The sequence below is a fragment of the Apostichopus japonicus genome, chromosome 2 (assembly GCF_037975245.1).
Source record: "Apostichopus japonicus isolate 1M-3 chromosome 2, ASM3797524v1, whole genome shotgun sequence".
Taxonomy (NCBI): domain Eukaryota; kingdom Metazoa; phylum Echinodermata; class Holothuroidea; order Aspidochirotida; family Stichopodidae; genus Apostichopus; species Apostichopus japonicus.
This window is the reverse complement of record NC_092562.1, coordinates 24,908,585-24,929,055: the sequence shown is the minus strand read 5'-3', so window position 1 is coordinate 24,929,055 and position 20,471 is coordinate 24,908,585. Positions and strand designations below refer to the sequence as shown.

Here is a 20,471-nt window from a genome sequence, read left to right as displayed (position 1 = left end):
CGTGGCGCCACCATGAGTTGGCGCGAAGCGTAAAAGAAAATTTTGGCCGAAAATGCCTCCCAGATCGCTGGAAATGGCACTTCCCAGGCCTTGTAAGTTGCATCTAATCATTTATTTTGGAAATTATTAGCGATATCATAAAAAAATATGCTCTTATAGCCACAAAAAACTATGCCACCAAATATTGGGGGGGGGGGGGGGATATTAAATACTATATCCCCCACCTAAAATATTGGGGGGACATGCCCCCCCCCCGAGACGTAATATGACCAGTCGCGATGGATACGAGTCATCCGTCATCAAATTACTCCTCACAATGAGTTGTTAGGGCCCCGCGGGTCCATTGAAGAAATTCTAAGTGGATACCACATATATCCTAATAAAACGAACTTACAGTGGAGTTGGATTTAGTTTCTATCGAATCATTAAGGTGTGTTAGCTCAGTACGTACGTGGTTAACGCCGGTGCCTTTCAATCACTGTAAGGTCCCGAGTTCGAGTCACTCCAAGATTAATGTATGACATTGTATGTCGTCCACTCAGTTTCAAAGTTGTTGACAATTGACAATTTATAACTGTGGACGTTAAATATGAATCTGAGAGACTGACTTCATGCAGTGAGCTTGCGGCTTTGATAAGCCAATGATGGCTTCTTCACGAGTTCCTGCTTGCAGGAGGATCTAAAATACATATACACATACAAATATACATACTTTCATGCAAGGATAAGGTGAGAGGGCGTTGCTGTAGTATCCTCATTGTTCAAACAAGGGTTAACATCGAAACCTAAAAGGGTAGGGAACGAACGCTTGGTTGGGGCGTTATCGCTCAGTCATGCAAGTATACTATTGATTCGATATAATTAATCTAAATCAAGCTTCACTTCGGAAGTACTTCGTTTAATTAGGATAGGGACATGTAGAATAAAGGTCAATATTCCACGTCATGAAAGTTAGCTATAAATGCCAATCAATTGAGCTAGAAAACTAATATTTACCCAGGAAATCTCCCCCCCCCCCCGCCCCTATTATTTCAAGGGTTGCTGGATTTTAGCATTGAAAATGCTTGAGACTTCATAATCGGAATCGACAAAATCAAATTGTTCATTGCAAGTAAAATCACATTGCTCCGCAAAACGGAGTTTTTCCTGGATAAGCAGGTTCTTTACTGCACTTTACTGCACGGCTTCTTTTGAAGTGTATCAAGAATTAATGCCTTTTTCCCCAATAAATTGATGGGGTTACACCAACACGAATCGACTCCCCCACTGGGTAAGATTCACAATAGTCAAGTTCTTCGTGAGACATATTGGAAATTAAGCATGTGCAATTATGCCTGCTTTAATAAGATTTATACTGTGACTTATTATTGCAGAATTATAAGACGAAAAATACAAATATGTCTGTCTTAAGTTTTGCTCTAGTAGGCTTTTCGTAACGTATTTCATTGTAAATTATGCTTGCGAATTCTTTGGTAGGCCTATATGTCGAACTGTGCAACAATTTTGCTTTTCACGCTGTGTAAGTGAAACGTGATTCTCCTTCTATACTCTTTAAATGTTAATTAAGGCTAAAATCGATTGACTTGTTTCAAGTAACTGCGATATTTAAAACAAGTCTGCTAAAAGCAATTCAAGACAGTTATGCCACTGTAAGGTAATACTTTATAAAGTAACCCACAAGTATCACCAGTGACGGACTGGCCACACGGGCAATTGGACAATGCCCGGTGGGCCGGTGGGCTGGGGAGCCTGTTAAAATTTACAGCCCATTTTCACAGTAGTCAGCGATCACTAGTAAGTAACATATCAATGAAAAATGGGCCGTTCTAGTTGAAAAATGCCCGGGCCGGTTTTAAGACCCAGTCCGCCCCTGAGTACAACATAAAACACTAAAACTACATACTAGGCAGAGAGCAGCAGCTATTCAGTACTGGTATGAATAGAGAGGATAAGACTAGGACTAAGTCCTATAAGACGGCTAAAGCAACACTGGCAAGCTCTCAGGTATAGTCCTGGTAACTAAAGCACGTGGTGAGATTGAATTGTGAGATAAGCCTATGTGCATGTCTAAAGAAGCGTATAAGAACCCATTGACAATTTCACTGGAGCGAAACCTACTGACTTAATTAAGGCCATTCAGTTCTCTCACAATCTTCATTCTTGGCAGGCAAGCTCTATTAGTAACGACTTTTATGTACGGAAAGTTGGGTAAATGGGTTATTGTTGTTATCATGAACATCTGAGCAAATGTTGACGTCAGAGAGATCATTGAGCAACGCTGCTGCGGTTGTAAAGGGAGTGGCCCACCTCAACTCTATTATACACCGAGAGTTTCTCTAAACGCATTTATTGGTCCGTTGGATGAATTTTACGAGGCTTGTTTACCACTTCTGGACATCGCAACAAGCTGTAGATACACCTCATTGGCAATTGGAAATCAGTGGTCTGTTCCAATTAGTGATTCTTGCCTCAAGTCTTTACACTTTAAGTAACGCTCTCGCTAGCCTAACCGGGGTCGCCTGGAATATTTACAAAGCTGAACTTTGCAGACCAAATGGGCAACGCTATATATAGTGACTCATACATCATTCTATTATATTTATTGTTTTCTTCTTCCTCGTTGTTTTAAATATTGATCAACATTTCTTAAACATCCTAAGAGGTCAACTATAATAGACAATGTCTCGTTTGCGTTTGAACCATTTTCGTGGACGTCGTTTTTGTTTCATTTTTGCGACTCTGTTCCTCGCAGTGATCATTTTAAGCTTGAAAAATTACCCACTTTCACATATATCAAAAATTAGTGATAGTATGGTAAGACAGTACAAACTTAGTCGGGGAATTCAAGGAGACGATGGAAATCTGAACTTTTTAAACGGTTAGTTTTCATTCTTTTTGTAAACTTATCCTTTTTGTCCCATGTTAAACAACAACAAGTTATAAACAACAACAAGTTATGTAACATAACGTACTGTGCTCCCAGAAGGAATTTTCACCCATATTGGATGCTCCGTCGTTTGAATTTAAACCAAGAGAAAGATGTTTGTGTTATTAGAATAATCAGTAACATTACCAATGTCATGATATCATATACTTACATTTCTGCACGAGGCATTAATGTAGCCTACATGTGTAATATCAGGGCAATTAGACTGCACAACAATTTTTCTATTTTATTGTCGACTCTGTCTGAATAACTCCTAGTCAGTTTAAGAGACACTTGGTTGACAGCTTTGCTTGAACTGTGTGTGGATCGACTATTCGGAAATAGGTCAAGTTGAGAATAGTTTCGAAACTAAAACAGTCATACACAATCATTACTAGTGCTCAATTTGTTCTGTTTTTGTTCTATATAAAAAATGGTGAATTATGATCATGACAATTACCACTATCATGATCATCACCGCCGGCATCATCGTCGTTGCAGTCATCTATAGATGATGACAACGACGGCTTTCAATAGATTGCCTCTGCAAGTTATTCGAAGATCAATAGTGCCGTTCCATTCATGTTTTGGTGTTTTACTTTCAGGTAGTCGCTTTGCGGACAACCATGGTAGCCAAAACGTTACAGATCACGAACTATTGATGGAAGTGTGTCCAATCGGTTGGACGCTCCAGACTCTCCAAAAAGATTCTCAGAAAGGCACATCAGTATCCCAGTTTTGCACGAAGGATGATGAAAGCAACGAATGGTCTTGCCTAGCAGGTTGGGTTAAATTACCCTACCCTCCTTTTTGCCAATTACGAGAAAGAGAACTCGTCAGTCAATTATCAATCCCGGAACTCCTCTGGTACAGTCAGATCTCAGAAGTAAACAAACTCATCTTCATACACATATCGAAGAGCGGCGGGGAACATTTGGAGAGGTCTTTCCTTTTTGATGATAGGCGCAAAGAGGTAAACGGTCATTATCTAGGAGGACATCATCCAATCAGATCATTCGATAAAAGTATATTTCATGGTTATGTGAAGATTGGGGTTCTACGCCATCCGTGCTCTCGTCTCATTTCTGTCTGGAGACTTCTCTCAAACAGAAACATAAAATGGATGGAAGGCAAAATGGACAACGAGACAAGCTCGAACTTCCCTGCGTTTGTTGAGAAAACGTTGGAACATATCTCCATTGAGGAGGAGGAACATCTCAAGTCACAAGTAGGGATGCTATTTCATGACGATGAAAAGTTTGGACTCGATCAACATTTAGTATATGAGTCTTGGAACGAAAGCATGGATGTTCTTAGTAATCTTATAAAGTCAGATGTATCATCACTAAAGATGAAACTTTCTGCATTGGATGGCAATGACGATTGCACAGAAATGTATACAAGTACGTCCTGGGAGAAAATGTTAGATCTATATGCAATGGATATGTGTGTTTTAGGATACTCTCGCGATATAACAGCAACGAATGTATTACCTCCTTTAAGTTGGACGCCCGAAATATTCACTGAAAGATATAAACACTGTAAAACGAGATTCTCACTGTCAAATATCGAAGCCGTTCCAAAAATCAAACCTGATGCTGTACCATATAATAATGGCACCCTAAAGGACATTAAATGCGATAACTGTGTCATTTATACATATTTTCAAAGTTTGTCGAACGATAAAGACACATTTAAGAAAGATAAAGAAAACACTTTGGAAACTTGGAATAATGCATGGTCATCTGCCGGTTGGACACCTAGAATTATCAATGAAGATGACGCGAAACGGCATCCATCGTATCAAGCTTTGCGCGAAAAGTTTGCTGCTTTCCCAACAAGAGGCAACGCTGAGTATGAAATTGCCTGCTTCTTGAGATACCTTGCCATGGCAGCAGTAGGTGGAGGGTGGATGTCAGATTTTGACGTGCTGCCAATCAACTTCCCGGCCAGTACAGAACGTTGTCACAATGGTGCTCTTACAGTTTATCAACGTTTTGTTCCAGCACTTGTGTCTGGCAATGCAAGTGAATATACACGTGTCGCTACTCTCATGGCAGATATTCCATGGGAGTCCCTTCCCGAATTTACAGATAATGGCTCACCACACGTTTCTGATATGTTGTGTCTCCGAAAGCTCATGGCAGATGGTCAAATCAGGAGTGAATGGCTAGTTGCCTCATTGGACAGAATATTCAGCTTACCATTCAGTTGTGATAATGTAATGACTCAGCCTTCTAAACCTATGTGCTTGAAAAGTCAGAAAACCCTTTCATTCCCTGTAGCAATTCATTTCGCGCACAATAGTATGTCAAAACTAACTAAAGATCGGGCTTTGGCTTCAGCACTTTGGGGTAATTCAACATCATTCCGTGAACAAGAAAGAGGTTCCAAAATGAAGTTTGTTTATAATTTCATCCGCCAAAGGTGTATCAGTTTCAAATAACAAAGACTGATGAACCAGAGTACTATTCGACAATGTTAAGACGTTCTCTTTTCAGGCAAAAATGAAACACTTTGAATTTGGATTTTCGTTATTATTGATTTTCTTAACTAAAAAGTTCAGAAATGTCTTTGTCATTTCTTCATTTCATTATAGTGCAATGAGGGTACAATAGAAGTGACAAAGGTCAAGTGGCGTAACGGGCTTTCATTTATAGGGTATTGACCTGTGTCAGCGAATGGTCCCTGTTGCATTGATATCATTTTGCTTCTTAAAGCAAGGGAGAGGGGAGGTGACGGTGTCACTTTTACAAATTACTAAATTGGCGTCTCTGTGTTTTCTTCGTGGATATGTACTAGGCAAGGATGAGCAAACTACCACCCGCTGGCAACTTTTCTGTGCGCATCGTCAGGGGTATAGTTAATACATGTTCATTGATAAATGCTTAGGCCAAGGTACGAACGCATTAACGTTGTGTGTGTATGCATGTTATTAAAACAAAATAACCAAAAGAGAAGGTAATATTTCGTCCAAAATGAATCCCCATTAAATGTTCCAAACCACAAAAGTTGGGCTTGGACAAAATTCATTAGTGTACCCCTACTCACCGCCTTATCTGCTTCTACCCAAAAACGAGAACTTACACTAAAAACGGACGATTAAGTTTCATATATATATATATATATATATATATATATATATATATATATATATATATATATATATATATATATATATATATATATATATAAATTACTGGTTTCTTGTATTGTTCTCTCTATTTACTTATGGGCGCGTTCTACTAGACAAGTGCAAGATTTGATGTATTCAACATCCGGTATAATTTAAGTATATAAGTCTCAAATAATTAACCACTCTCAAATTTAGACAGCCTATACTATCTATACACAGTCGAGAATTTCGAGAATTTAAGTCTGTATTGTACCATATCGTGGAACGTTTAAGATCAAAGGTCGACATTTTAATGGCGTTATTTCGAGATGATGGTAGAAAGATTAAAATAAGATGTCGACATACTGTAGTATAAGGAGTTAAATTCATAATTAATAAGAACGAATATTTTACTCTCTATATACGAATATGTAAATATAAAGAATATGGAAACTCTCAGAGAATCAGTTCGAACTGGAAGGTATCAATTGAAGTTTGAAGAAACATGTAAACCTATAAAAGTAAAGATACTTCAGGGCCGTAGCCCGGGTCGATTCCCCAGGGAGCAGTTGAGGAACATCGAGAAACATTATGTATCGCCCAAATGTTACATAGTGATGCTTTGATGTACAGTTAGGGGGAAGGGGAGGGGAACATAGCCCAGCTCCCAAAAATAAATAAATAAAAGAAAACATAATTATGGGGATACTAGTGGCGGCTAGATAGAGAGGAAAGGTGGATTTTGGTTTCTATTTTTTTTTTAAATCGTTGTGGTGGTTTAAGCCTAAATTGAGCATTATCAGTGAGTAGTTTGAGAACCAAAAAAATAGCAAAGATTAAGAAACATTCACCAAAGGATGAGAATTCCTAACCATCTAATCAGTTCAAAGCTTTGCCAAAGATAGCACCATTAGATAACACATGAAATAACAGAAGGGAAAAGGACCACCTCCCTTTAGACACCTACACGCACCACCCCTCCTCCACCCCCTCCCCCTATCGTTACAGGAAGGCATCCCCTGCACGGAGCGACACAGGGAGTATCCGTCCCAGCTGGTAACTATTCTAGGTACGCCACTAGCGCGGGAGGGGGAGAGAGAGAAAGACGAGAGGAAGGAGTGAAGGTAGGAGAGGAGATTGGAAAGAAAGTGTATAGACTATAAACAATATTTCCTTAAGGACTAATCTGCCCAATTTTAGAACAAAAATACTGTCTCAACACGAAACAAAACAAAGTATCAGGGGCGTATCCAGGATTTTCTAACCCGGGGGGCGCGAATTACTATCTAAGCGGAGCGCCACCATCGGTTGGCGCGCAGCGTACAAGAAAATTTCTGGTTTTGATACCCCCCAGCATAGGCGTAGGAGGCGGGGGGGCTGCAGCCCCCCAACCAATTTTTTTTTTGAAAATTCGGGCAATATGCTGAGAATTTTTCGGGCACCTACTGGAAGAAGAATAATTTGCAGTGCGTTTTTCAAATTTTTGGGGGTGAAAATTCGGCAATATGCTGAGAATTTTTCGGGCACCTACTGAAAGAATAATAATTTGCAGTGTGTTTTTCAATTTTTTGGTGAAAATTCGGGCAATATGCTGAGAATTTTTTCGGGCACCTACCAGTAGCGAAGCGTCCATACAGTCAGAGGGGGGGGGGGGGATGCCCCCTGGCGGACTCAAATGGACTGCTGGCGCACTTTTCAGCTTTTTACCACTTTCTATACTTATTCGCGATTATTGACTTTTTTATTACGCTCTGAAATACCTATTGACATTTGTCACATTTTGTTGGTGCAATTTTCTGACAAATGGCGATGACACCTATTTATTCTTCGTTTATCTGCAAATTAGCAAGGCCCGGAAAGGATCATTTCCGGCAATCTAGGGAATATCTTTACTCAAAAAATTATGTACGCTCCGCGCCAACCTGTGGTGCCGCTCCGCTTAGATAGTGTCGAAAGCGCCCCTAGAGACCATTCTCTCCCCCCTGACCAATACCCCTAGCTCCGCCACTGGCACCTACTGAAAGAAGAAGAATTTGCAATGTGTTTTTCAATGGTTAAACTTATATTATTATCATTATTGTTGTAAGGACTTCCCCAATAATTATAACCAATATGGAAGGGTAATAACACGGAAATGATTTATGTTATTGGCATGTGATGTAATAACTGATGAATGCCTATATGATATGCACATTAACATGTGGAACCCGCGCATCCATAACCGTTTTGAAGATTGTCACCAGTCACACATCATGTTCGACCTCATCGCATGTCCTGTGGATCATTGCTTTTGTAGGTGATTCTACGTCGCGGTCCACAATACCCGACAGCCCCACTTTTGAAGGTTTTAAGCCCATTATTTGTTCAGAATTTGAAAATTCACACTTCTCGTGAATAAACTCACTCCAAAACATACCCATAATGTTGCAAACAAATTCATCTATGGACAACCATTATAGAAAAACCTCCTTGAACCCCTAACAGACCGGCCGAAATTGCACGAGTAGAGGGAAATATGGTGAAGACTGTTGGTCAGGAAATTTTCGAAAATTCAGACACAGTTCATTTATTGGTGTACAAATATTAAAACCTCTTATATAACGGCTATTATAAAAATTCGTTGAAGGAAATGAATCAAATACCAGATATTTCCGAAACCGAACACTACACACATAGGCGTAGGAGGTGGGGGACTGCAACCCCCCCCCCCCCCTCCAATATTTTTTTCTGAAAATTCGGGCAATATGCTGAGAATTTTTCGGGCACCTAAACTGAAAGAAAAATAAATTGCAATACATAGCTACATCTAAAGGAAATTAATTAAAAATCATCTCCTTGGTAATTCAAATAAAGTTCTAAGCTTGGTGGACTAATTAGCCATTACCAATGTAAAAGAGAGTTTTGACATAATTTGACCTCAATGCTTTTTCTCCATCTACATAAGACATTTCGTTGTTTAAATGGGCATCCCGCGGTGTACTGCGCAACTTTCACGGACCGTGCGGTACACGATGGCATGCGATGTAATAACCGATGCTTGCTTAGTATGATATCGACATTAACATGTTGCGCGCGAAAAATGTTGGTTATATTTTTCGGGCAAGTCGTTACAGCTCCACAAATCAAATTGGGCTCCTTCGCCTTTGACTACACACACAGACAGTTTTGAAGCTGTTCATCCTGGAACGTCATTTTCATGCTCATTGATATGATTTGATATCTGCTGTTTGCTTTATTCGAACAGGCGCGTAGCGAGGAATTTGCCAATGGAGGGGCGAAGCGTACAAGCGTACGTAGCGCCACCACGAGTTTGCGCGAAGCGTACAAGAAAATGTTGGCCGAAAATTCCTCCCAGATCGCTGGAAACGACACTTCCCAGGCCTTGTTAGTTGTATCTAAGCATTTTCTATTTTGAAATTACTAGCGATATCATAAAAAATATGCTAGGTGGGGGGGGGTGGTCGCCCCTTCCCGAAATGCGTCATGTTCCCCGACGACTCGGTCGAGACCAGCCACAGTTGGTTTCATAGCACAATTGTACAATTGTTTAAGGCGTCCATACACACACACGCGTTATGATAGACCATATATAGTATATATATAGATACATTAGTGAGAGAGGAAAAATGGAAACGTCAAAAATGGAGTTTTCGTTGTAAGGGATAGGGAGAGGTGCACGCCCCTTCCAAAATCCTCGATCCGTCACTGGCTATACCCTGTGTATATAATAGGGATCAGCGCTATAGTGATGTCACTGTTCCTCGTTCTCTTCCCGGTTTCTTGGCGTTTCTCTTTTTACTCCCTCCTTTTCTCCCTTTTCTCTCTTTCTTCTTCTTCTTTTCCCTTCCTTCCTCTCCTCCTCCTCTTTTTTTCCCCTCTTTTTTCCCTTTTTTCTTCTCTTTTTTTTTCTCTCCTCTTTTTCTTACTCGGGGGGCGCGGCCCCCCAACACCCCCCCTGGATACGCGCCTGAATTTTATTGATTGCTTTGCATATTGCGTTAATTGGATGCTAATTATTTAGCCATGGTTTTGTGCATCCTTAAGCATTACGTAATCATGTCTTGTTAACAGAGAATCGGAATTCGGCTGCACGAGCAGTATATTAGTACCGTATAGCCACGTGCTCTTTTATTTTCCTTTCTCGGGCTTGAACCGAACGCAAGCAAAACCGTAAGTTGCTCTTGTTTTATTATGCAAAGCTTACGTAAAATTTTAGTTCAAAAGAAAGAAAATCAGTATATCCACCGTCATTGTGACTCATTACTTTACGCACTAATGTGGTTGCTTTAGTATATCTTGGACTGTATATCATAGGAGTATAAATCATAGGAGTGTTAGCTCAGTGGTTAACGCCGGTGCCTTTCAATCATAAGGTCCCAGGTTCGAGTCACTCCCAGATTAATGTATGTCGTCCAGTTACAGAGTTGTTGACAATTGACAATTCATAATCATGGACGTTAAATATGAATGTAAGAGACTGACTTCGGTCAGCTTGCGGCTTTGATAAGCCAATGAGGCTTCTTCACGAGTTCCTGCTTGCAGGAGGATCTAAAATACATACATACCAAATACATATCTTTATAGATGGCAAAAGAGGCAAGGGGAAAGAAAATTACAAGCTGAACGAGAAACCGCAAAGAAAGAAAGAGATCGCAAATACTAAGGCCGAAAGCCGACGCTCATATTGAGACATCCTAGAAAAAAACAAATCTATTGAGGCCAAGTGAAGACGAGGCTGAATGGAACCTTAGATAAGAAATTGACGTAAACCTTAAGTGAATATAAAGAACGATGATTCTAACTGTACGGCTAAATTTGGGAAATTCAAGGAGATGCTCGGAATCGGAAATTGTTAAGCTTTTGTAGCCTTATCTTTTCCGTCCAAGATGAACCACTCATTAAACCCAGGTACTGATTGGAGGGGGACTTTCCCGTCACAAATATTTATTTTGTTTGTGTTTTGTTTCTCTGGGGGAGGACGCCCACACCCCGGATTGTTTGAACGCTCGCAAGGTCGCACCCATGCCTGTTCAAAATCTTGGATCCACCCTCGTAGCCTGAATATAGGCTACTTGAAAGAAACAAAAACTTGGCATTTAGTATAGTTTGTTACCACCAAGTTAACCGGGTATAGTCGCTGTAGAGATGGAGAGAAGGAAAAGTTTGTCGAGATACCAAGAACCTTAGTTTTCTTATTCTCATCAAATGTAGTTTGTTTTTGGTATTTCGATAAACATGCACGTTTTCTATTATTGTTGTTTTTTTTTGTGAAAGGGGGTTCCACCCAACATATTCTCCAAATTAACTATAGTTCTCAATATATATATATATATATATATATATATATATATATATATATATAATTGCGATAGAAGGTTGGCAAAGAACCACTTGTCAGTAAGATTGCTGGCTCTTGCGAAGTTGGGACAACCTTTGACAGCCTTTCAGTTCAACACAAATATAATCAGTCACATGAGAGAGAGATAAAATGAGAGAGAGAGAGGTGGGTGGAATGAGGTGTGGAGAGAGGTGGAGAGAGAGCTGTGAATAACCAAGCTATAAATGCTGTTACTAATAAAGCGTCCGTGAAGAAACCTGTTTAGCTTGCTGAGCGAAGTTAATATAAACGTCTCTTTTTGTTCAAGAAACAACCATTATTTGTTTGACCAGCCTTATTCCTTTCAAATAATTAGTCACGAATGATGGTTTTAGGAATTTCCGAAGAATTTGTGCTTCTAAATATTAAAATATCGTCAGATACCCAAATATCAATTGTACAGTAAGTACAGTTCTCGCAGTTCAGTCGCTATCGACCGCCACATTTGTGATTCCCGCCTGGAATGTAGCATCGTTATTTATAATAACCATGTACAGAAGACTCAAAGTAAAACACGCTATTAAACTAGAACTGCATTTGCCTGCAAATACGCAGTATTGTATAGTGCGCGTGAAGTGCTTGCAGTGTTAGAAAGAACTTTTCGGTTGTTCATAGTGTTATTGTTTGGGCGGACAACACACAGGGAGTGTAGTCATGTAGGTACCTACAAAGTGAGGGCGCTTGTGACCGCTGTGACAGACTCAGAATAAGTTTGGCTACGCAGCTAGCCTCTGAAACTGCAAATGTAACAGAGACTAATAGCCATGTAGGTATCGTTCACTTGCCAGTCATGCCAATATTGTAGCGCGCACGCGCACGCGCACTACAACAATCACGACAGCGTTCATATGCACCTTTTCGCTGATTGAGATCGAGATCACTTCGAGTGCGTTATTATTCGTTTTGGCCACGAATGTGGGCACAGTGTATGTTGTCTGTGTACAGAGGCTAATGATGTTGGATTGGGTATTTCAATCTGGCCCGGGGTCGGAGGGGACGGGGAAGCAATGGGAAATTTCGATCGGCAATGGTAGAAATGATTTTGATTTTAAGTGGCAAACCAAAAAAGTCACCACAAAGTCATTTTCCACAAATATTGGATCATCGTTGCATTCTGTACAACAAATTGCAATATTTGCAATTAAGTTAATGACAGGAATTGGGTCCTCTCGACTACAACTGTATAAGAGTGCCGACGGTGACAAGCTCACATGCATCGTAGTCATATTCATAGTCATAATCATAGTCATGATAATGATAATCGCCATCGCAATCACCATCGGGCAAAATAGAAGTGGATCTTGCCACTTGCCAATAGAAAAAAGAAAGTCGCGTGTATTATTTCTGTCAGTATAGACATTACTAAGAAGAAGAGGAAGTTTACTTGGAATGTATCTTGTAATCTTTAGCGTATCCTCGAGAGTACGTTATTTAACTATTCGATATTAAGACTGTACAAGTCACTTAGTTTATTCACAACGTACGGTGAACACAATTAAGGTTCATATTATGGAACGCGGAAAGGGTCAACGTGAGGCGCCGTCCACTCAGAGATGGTCGTTCACTCAGATACCGTCTACTCAGAGATTGTTGCTCAAATACAAGCAGCCGCCCATTTTGAAATGGCCGTTGAACTGCAGAAACCGTTCATTTCAGAAATGGCCGTTGACTCATAAATCGTCCACTCAGAAATCGCCGGTCGATGCTGAGCTGCCGCCTACTTAGAATTCGTCCTCCCCTTTACAATGGCTATTCACGTATACATTAAGTAGGCGCGGCTTATTTACCGTACACGTCTGTGCTCCCGCCCCGAACCCAGCGCTGTTATAGTAGAACGACCATCTCTGAATGGACGATCTCTGAGGCAGCCATCTCTGAATCGACGATTTCTGAGTAACGACAATTTCTCAGTCGCGACGGTTTCTAAGTTACGATCATTTCTGAATGGACGGTTCCTGAAAGGATGACGGTTGCTGTGTTTGCGCAGCGATCTCTGAGTAGACGGTCTGTGTATCAACGACACTCTCTGAGTGGACGGCGCCTCACGTTAAACGACGATTTGAAAATGGACGGCTGCTGTATTTGAGCGGCGATCTCTAAGTGGACGGTTTCTGAGTGAACGACCATTTCTGAGTGGACGGCGCCTCACGTTGACCCTTTCCGCGTTCCATACATTGTCACAATGCGAGACTGTATGAATTTACATGTGTTACGCCTAGTAAATAGCGGAAGATACTGCGTGATGAAATATGAACTGCGCCCTCTTCTTTACCATTACGTCACTGTACAATATGGTCGCTTGCTACGGTTCTCATTACACGTATACGTTATAGGGCTTTAAGTTAGTTGGAACCTTATCTTTTGTTTCTTACCTTATTTTGTCATTGTCCGTGGTACTTACTTGCTATTATCAAATCGTTTTTTTTTTCCCCTTTTTTCCACATTCTTTTTACTTTTAGGGAGGATGGGGAAGGGGGTGAGGTGGGAGGGGTGGGGGGCATTGAACTATTAACTGCTTTGAGTTTTTCAATATCTACGGAAAAGCGCTATAAATATTTAAGCTTGTGGCATCAGATTAAAGCTTGTTAACACATTTAAGCTGGTGTTTCTCACAAAAAGCCGCTATGTGGTATATGTGCAGTTGATTCCGATATAAGTTTAACTCCGCCCGTATTCTATAGTTTGTTTGTGTTCATTACTTTTCTATTTCTTGTCGTACTCAACTGATCATAATGAATGGTTTTAGAATTTCGATCATTTAATATGCGGTTACTATACAGAGCGTTAAAAGGACCATTTTGGGAAAAAAATATTCCATCAAATTTTAGCTCTGTCCCGTCAGAGACGAATGTATTTCTTCCGATATGTGACACTGAAGCCGTGATAAGAAGTATGAAGTTCCAGCAGTATCAAAATCAAAATCATGAAAGTCTTTCTTTAAAATAGTTCGAGAGTCAGAAAGTTGTCACAGCGATGTCCCTTCAACACTTCCGCAGTAACTGTCTACCCACTTAATGAAATTTGTAATATATTAATATATTTACGTGCATATGGGCTAAATATTGCTGTTTGAGTACTGTCGACGTTAACACGTTATAGACTGAAACATTTACATAGACGCAGATATAATCAGCTCATCCCTTCTCCTGTTATGATATAAACATATCTTACAGTATCTCTACGCGTGCTCAAGCACTAAGTTGAACACATCATGATACATCGAAAATTCAAAGGAGATCTCCGACGTTTTGGAATCCTGGTTGCAGTTTCTACCATATTTGCGGTATATTATATCTTACGGAGCGGCAACAATGTTTCGCGAGTCAAAGACAATCGCCGGGATTCTCTTACACAAATGAGAGGTAAGCGCATATATTCTATTGTATATCCTATAAACACGCATATATATATATATATATATATATATATATATATATATATATATATATATATATATATATATATATATATATATAGTCTGGTAATAATTGGGAATATTTCTTTCTTATATCCATGTAAACCAAACATTAATTATTCAGGTGATACAAATATGCTAACTTGAAGAAAACAAATACAACTATATATAGATAGTGATGATGTGGACCTGGTTATTTGAATTTACACCACCGTTTGACTTCACAAGCTAGCAAACGCCAAGGTCATTCATCTCTAGTCATTTCACTTAACTCTTCCATCTCGACCCATCCATTCATTTTACATGGATGCCATGAAAACCTCATACTTGGGTCTGTCGACTATACCGCTCTTAAAACTTGAAAATACATCCTTTTTGGTATCATTCATTGTATTGCTCACCGCAGATTTGTAATTTCCTTCTGGGATTCAATAAAGTTGACTTAGTTACTTACTCACTTCATAAGATTCCAGATATTACACATAATGTGGTCATGAACGTCGAACCAGGTTAGAGTCACAGATGGAGTCACGGTATCTCCAGATAGAATTCCATTTCAAGAAAACATGGATTGCGTTACCCAAAGTATGAATTCCATGATATATATCCATGGTATATCTCTTCGACCAAATATCTTTCAAAGAAACATTAATTTGTTTCAGTACAGAAGAGGACATCAGGAGTGCACCTGTAAAATGCAAGAGAATTAGACGTCATGATCTATTGCCGGTAATTGAAATTAAGCCCCCTTTGTAAGTCCTCCATAATACTGGGAGAACTTAGTAGTTTATACCACAGTTCATTATGTCAGGTATTCCGGAACGCTTTTCCAGTCTGGAAACATTGCAGGAGTATATATGAAGTTAAACGTATTAGGATCCTTTCGTAAAAGGACCGGGTTCACTTGGCAATCAGAAGTTTTGTCATTTTCCAACATAAAATAATATATCGTCAAACATAATGGAAACTGAAATCTATAGCGGGTATGATTGATGCTAGAACATTGAGGAAGATGTGAAGAGTTGGCTTTCAAAGCCAATATGATAAGTTAGCTTCAGTCTAACATACTATCATCCTGCCCACGTTACATATACGAATCAGGACTCGGGAATAGTTATGTTCGCTACATCTTGTTGCAAGCTGTTATATACATTTATTGCATCCGCTTTTGGATAAAACTTGAAGCAAAAGTCGTTACAGGATTCCTCTAAAAATGAGTGAAAATTTGTTGGGAATCAGATACCAACAGGAACCAAATGGAGAATAATAGCTGTACTTCACTGCTTTCTGTGATTATAACATCGATCCTATTTAGAGGCAATGAGGTAATAATATACACTCAGACTGAAAGGCCAAACATCTGGTTAGATATATGGCGATTTGTTTTTATGACTCTAAGGGGAACATGGAATCAGCAAGATCAGTTCCACGTGCCGGATCTACAACTAATGCTACTCCAGTCCTTTGTAGTTTGCACTGGCTTCCTTTTGCATCGCTAATCAATTGCACTAGTTCAACTCCTCACTTCCAAATACATCCGTGGCCTGATTCATCTACTTCCAAAGTCTTGTACATAGCTAGGTATACGCTCTCAGCTCGTCGAGTACGCTCTAGTTCTAAAGTATTATTTGTACCTCCTACTGTAGCCGCACAGTCAAGTGGTCATCGTGCTTTTCAGTGTTCGTGCGGAATATTCTGCTCTGACAAGTTAAGACAAACTGAGTTTGTGGCTTATTTTCAAAAATTACTTAAGAACGCATCTATCCTCAATCTGTCCTCTTAATTAAGCTCTATATAAAAGTGGTGAATTATGATCATGACAATTACCAGCTAACATGATCATCACCGCCGGCATCATCGTCGTTGCAGTCATCTATAGATGATGACAACGACGACTTTTAATAGATTGCCTCTGCAAGTTATTCGAAGATCAATAGTGTCGTTCCATTCATGTTTTGGTATTTTACTTTCAGGTAGTCGCTTTGCGGACAACCATGGTAGCCAAAACGTTACAGATCACGAACTATTGATGGAAGTGTGTCCAATCGGTTGGACGCTCCAGACTCTCCAAAAAGATTCTCAGAAAGGCACATCAGTATCCCAGTTTTGCACGAAGGATGATGAAAGCAACGAATGGGCTTGCCTAGCAGGTTGGGTTAAATTACCCTACCCTCCTTTTTGCCAATTACGAGAAAGAGAACTCGTCAGTCAATTATCAATCCCGGAACTCCTCCGGTACAGCCAGATCTCAGAAGTAAACAAACTCATCTTCATACACATATCGAAGAGCGGCGGGGAACATTTGGAGAGGTCTTTCCTTTTTGATGATAGGCGCGAAGAGGTAAACGGTCATTATCTAGGAGGACATCATCCGATCAGATCATTCGATAAAAGTATATTTCATGGTTATGTGAAGATTGGGGTTCTACGCCATCCGTGCTCTCGTCTCATTTCTGTCTGGAGACTTCTCTCAAACAAAAACATAAAATGGATGGAAGGCAAAATGGACAACGAGACAAGCTCGAACTTCCCTGCGTTTGTTGAGAAAACGTTGGAACATATCTCCATTGAGGAGGAGGAACATCTCAAGTCACAAGTAGGGATGCTATTTCATGACGATGAAAAGTTTGGACTCGATCAACATTTAGTATATGAGTCTTGGAACGAAAGCATGGATGTTCTTGGTAATCTTATAAAGTCAGATGTATCATCACTAAAGGTGAAATTTTCTGCATTGGATGGCAATGACGACTGCACAGAAATGTATACAAGTACGTCCTGGGAGAAAATGTTAGATCTATATGCAATGGATATGTGTGTTTTAGGATACTCTCGCGATATAGCAGCAACGAATGTATTACCTCCTCTAAGTTGGACGCCCGAAACATTCACAGAAAGATATAAACACTGTAAAACGAGATTCTCACTGTCAAATATCGAAGCCGTTCCAATCAAAACTGATGCTGTACCATATGCTAATGACAACCTAAAAGACATTAAATGCGATAACTGCGTCATTTATACATATTTTCAAAGTCTGTCGGACGATAAAGACACAGTTAAGAAAGACAAAGAAAACACTTTGGAAACTTGGAATAATGCATGGTCATCTGCCGGTTGGACACCTAGAATTATCAATGAAGATGACGCGAGACGGCATCCATCGTATCAAGCTTTGCGCGAAAAGTTTGCTACTTTCCCAACAAGAGGCAACGCTGAGTATGAAATTGCCTGCTTCTTGAGATACCTTGCCATGGCAGCAGTAGGTGGAGGGTGGATGTCAGACTTTGACGTGCTGCCAATCAACTTCCCAGCCAGTACAGAACGTTGTCACAATGGTGCTCTTACAGTTTATCAACGTTTTGTTCCAGCACTTGTGTCTGGCAATGCAAGTGAATATACACGTGTCGCTACTCTCATGGCAAATATTCCATGGGAGTCCCTTCCCGAATTTACAGTTAAAGGCTCACCACACGTTTCTGATATGTTGTGTCTCCGAAAGCTCATGGCAGATGGTCAAATCAGAAGTGAATGGCTAGTTACCTCATTGGACAGAATATTCAGCTTACCATTCAGTTGTGATAATGTTATGACTCAGCCTTCTAAACCTATGTGCTTGAAAAGTCAGAAAACCCTTTCATTCCCCGTAGCTATTCATTTCGCTCACAGTAGTATGTCAAAACTAACTAAAGATCGGGCTTTGGTTTCAGCACTTTGGGGTAATTCAACATCATTCCGTGAACAAGAAAGAGGTTCCAAAATGAAGTTTGTTTATAATTTCATCCGCCAAAGGTGTATCAGTTTCAAATAACAAAGAATGATGAACCAGAGTACTATTCGACAATGTTAAGACCTTCTCTTTTCAGGCAAAAATGAAACACTTTGAATTTGGATTTTCGTTATTATTGATTTTCTTAACTAAAAAGTTCAGAAATGTCTTTGTCATTTCTTCATTTCATTATAGTGCAATGAGGGTACAATAGAAGTGACAAAGGTCAAGTGGCGTAACGGGCTTTCATTTATAGGGTATTGACCTGTGTCAGCGAATGGTCCCTGTTGCATTGATATCATTTTGCTTCTTAAAGCAAGGGAGAGGGGAGGTGACGGTGTCACTTTTACAAATTACTAAATTGGCGTCTCTGTGTTTTCTTGGATATGTACTAGGCAAGGATGAGCAAAATACCACCCGCTGGCAACTTTTCTGTGCGCATCGTCAGGGGTATAGTTAATACATGTTCATTGATAAATGCTTAGGCCAAGGTACGAACGCATTAACGTTGTGTGTGTATGCATGTTATTAAAACAAAATAACCAAAAGAGAAGGTAATATTTCGTCCAAAATGAATCCCCATTAAATGTTCCAAACCACAAAAGTTGGGCTTGGACAAAATTCATTAGTGTACCCCTACTCACCGCCTTATCTGCTTCTACCCAAAAACGAGAACTTACACTAAAAACGGACGATTAAGTTTCATATATATATATATATATATATATATATATATATATATATATATATATATATATATATATATATATATAAATTACTGGTTTCTTGTATTGTTCTCTCTATTTACTTATGGGAGCGTTCTACTAGACAAGTGCAAGATTTGATGTATTCAACATCCGGTATAATTTAAGTATATAAGTCTCAAATAATTAACCACTCTCAAATTTAGACAGCCTATACTATCTATACACAGTCGAGAATTTCGAGAATTTAAGTCTGTATTGTACCATATCGTGGAACGTTTAAGATCAAAGGTCGACATTTTAATGGCGTTATTTCGAGATGATGGTAGAAAGATTAAAATAAGATGTCGACATACTGTAGCATAAGGAGTTAAATTCATAATTAATAAGAACGAATATTTTACTCTCTATATACGAATATGTAAATATAAAGAATATGGAAACTCTCAGAGAATCAGTTCGAACTGGAAGGTATCAATTGAAGTTTGAAGAAACATGTAAACCTATAAAAGTAAAGATACTTCAGGGCCGTAGCCCGGGTGCGAATATTTTTTTCCCAAACTGAACTGACACTGAAATTATTTCCTCGATTCTGATTGGCTGATCAATACCGGAATGGTAGTCGGCGTTTATGAATGAATGTATGTGACACTGTTAGTGTTGATCATACCAATCCTCATGAGCCGCATCATGTCAAAAATACGTGTGTACGCCATATACAGGCTAAGTTAAAGTATGTAGGCCTAAGTGTGCCTACATGTAGATACAATGTGAGGCTTCCAGTTATCAAGAGCTACTGTAAGGGCGGTAGGGCCTATATTAGTGAATTTGAGATCTCGAACTAGTACGAATACGTATATACGGTTAATGCAGGCCTACTATGTCACCATGTATAAGAACTTCTAATTGTGCAGGTAAACAAATTTGGTTACGTACGTATAGGTTATAAGGCTATATACAACTAGTTAACTAGTCAAAAGACACAGACATATCGTCAAATGCCATGTTTGTGTACACTCACTGGCTGACACACACTCGCTCGCGCGTCTTCATGGCCACTACATATTCGACTAGGCCTATCATGATTCATTGACTGAATGCATTTTGAATTTATGATTATAAAACTAAAAGTATCGCAACCCCGAATGTACACAAACACCACGGT

General features: G+C 39.6%; 2 protein-coding genes across 2 annotated transcripts; both read left to right on the top strand.

Moving 5' to 3' along the window:
- Positions 1 to 2,169: 2,169 nt before the first annotated feature.
- LOC139983415 (uncharacterized) lies at positions 2,170 to 6,055 on the top strand. The gene is made up of 2 exons (XM_071996958.1): positions 2,170 to 2,878; positions 3,532 to 6,055. The coding sequence occupies exons 1-2, from the start codon at positions 2,680 to 2,682 to the stop codon at positions 5,370 to 5,372; spliced, it is 2,040 nt and encodes a 679-aa protein (XP_071853059.1). The 5' UTR covers positions 2,170 to 2,679; the 3' UTR covers positions 5,373 to 6,055.
- An 8,186-nt stretch (positions 6,056 to 14,241) lies between these two features.
- Positions 14,242 to 19,318, top strand: LOC139983404 (uncharacterized). The gene is made up of 2 exons (XM_071996946.1): positions 14,242 to 14,780; positions 16,807 to 19,318. The coding sequence occupies exons 1-2, from the start codon at positions 14,630 to 14,632 to the stop codon at positions 18,642 to 18,644; spliced, it is 1,989 nt and encodes a 662-aa protein (XP_071853047.1). The 5' UTR covers positions 14,242 to 14,629; the 3' UTR covers positions 18,645 to 19,318.
- The last annotated feature ends 1,153 nt before the right edge of the window (positions 19,319 to 20,471 follow it).

Excerpts from the sequence above, each read along its gene's own strand:
- LOC139983415 (XM_071996958.1), top strand. The coding sequence starts at position 2,680 with ATGTCTCGTTTGCGTTTGAACCATTTTCGTGGACGTCGTTTTTGTTTC. Across the intron at positions 2,879-3,531 it reads AAATCTGAACTTTTTAAACG|GTAGTCGCTTTGCGGACAAC; the intron begins GTTAGTTTTCAT and ends TTTTACTTTCAG.
- LOC139983404 (XM_071996946.1), top strand. The coding sequence starts at position 14,630 with ATGATACATCGAAAATTCAAAGGAGATCTCCGACGTTTTGGAATCCTG. Across the intron at positions 14,781-16,806 it reads TTCTCTTACACAAATGAGAG|GTAGTCGCTTTGCGGACAAC; the intron begins GTAAGCGCATAT and ends TTTTACTTTCAG.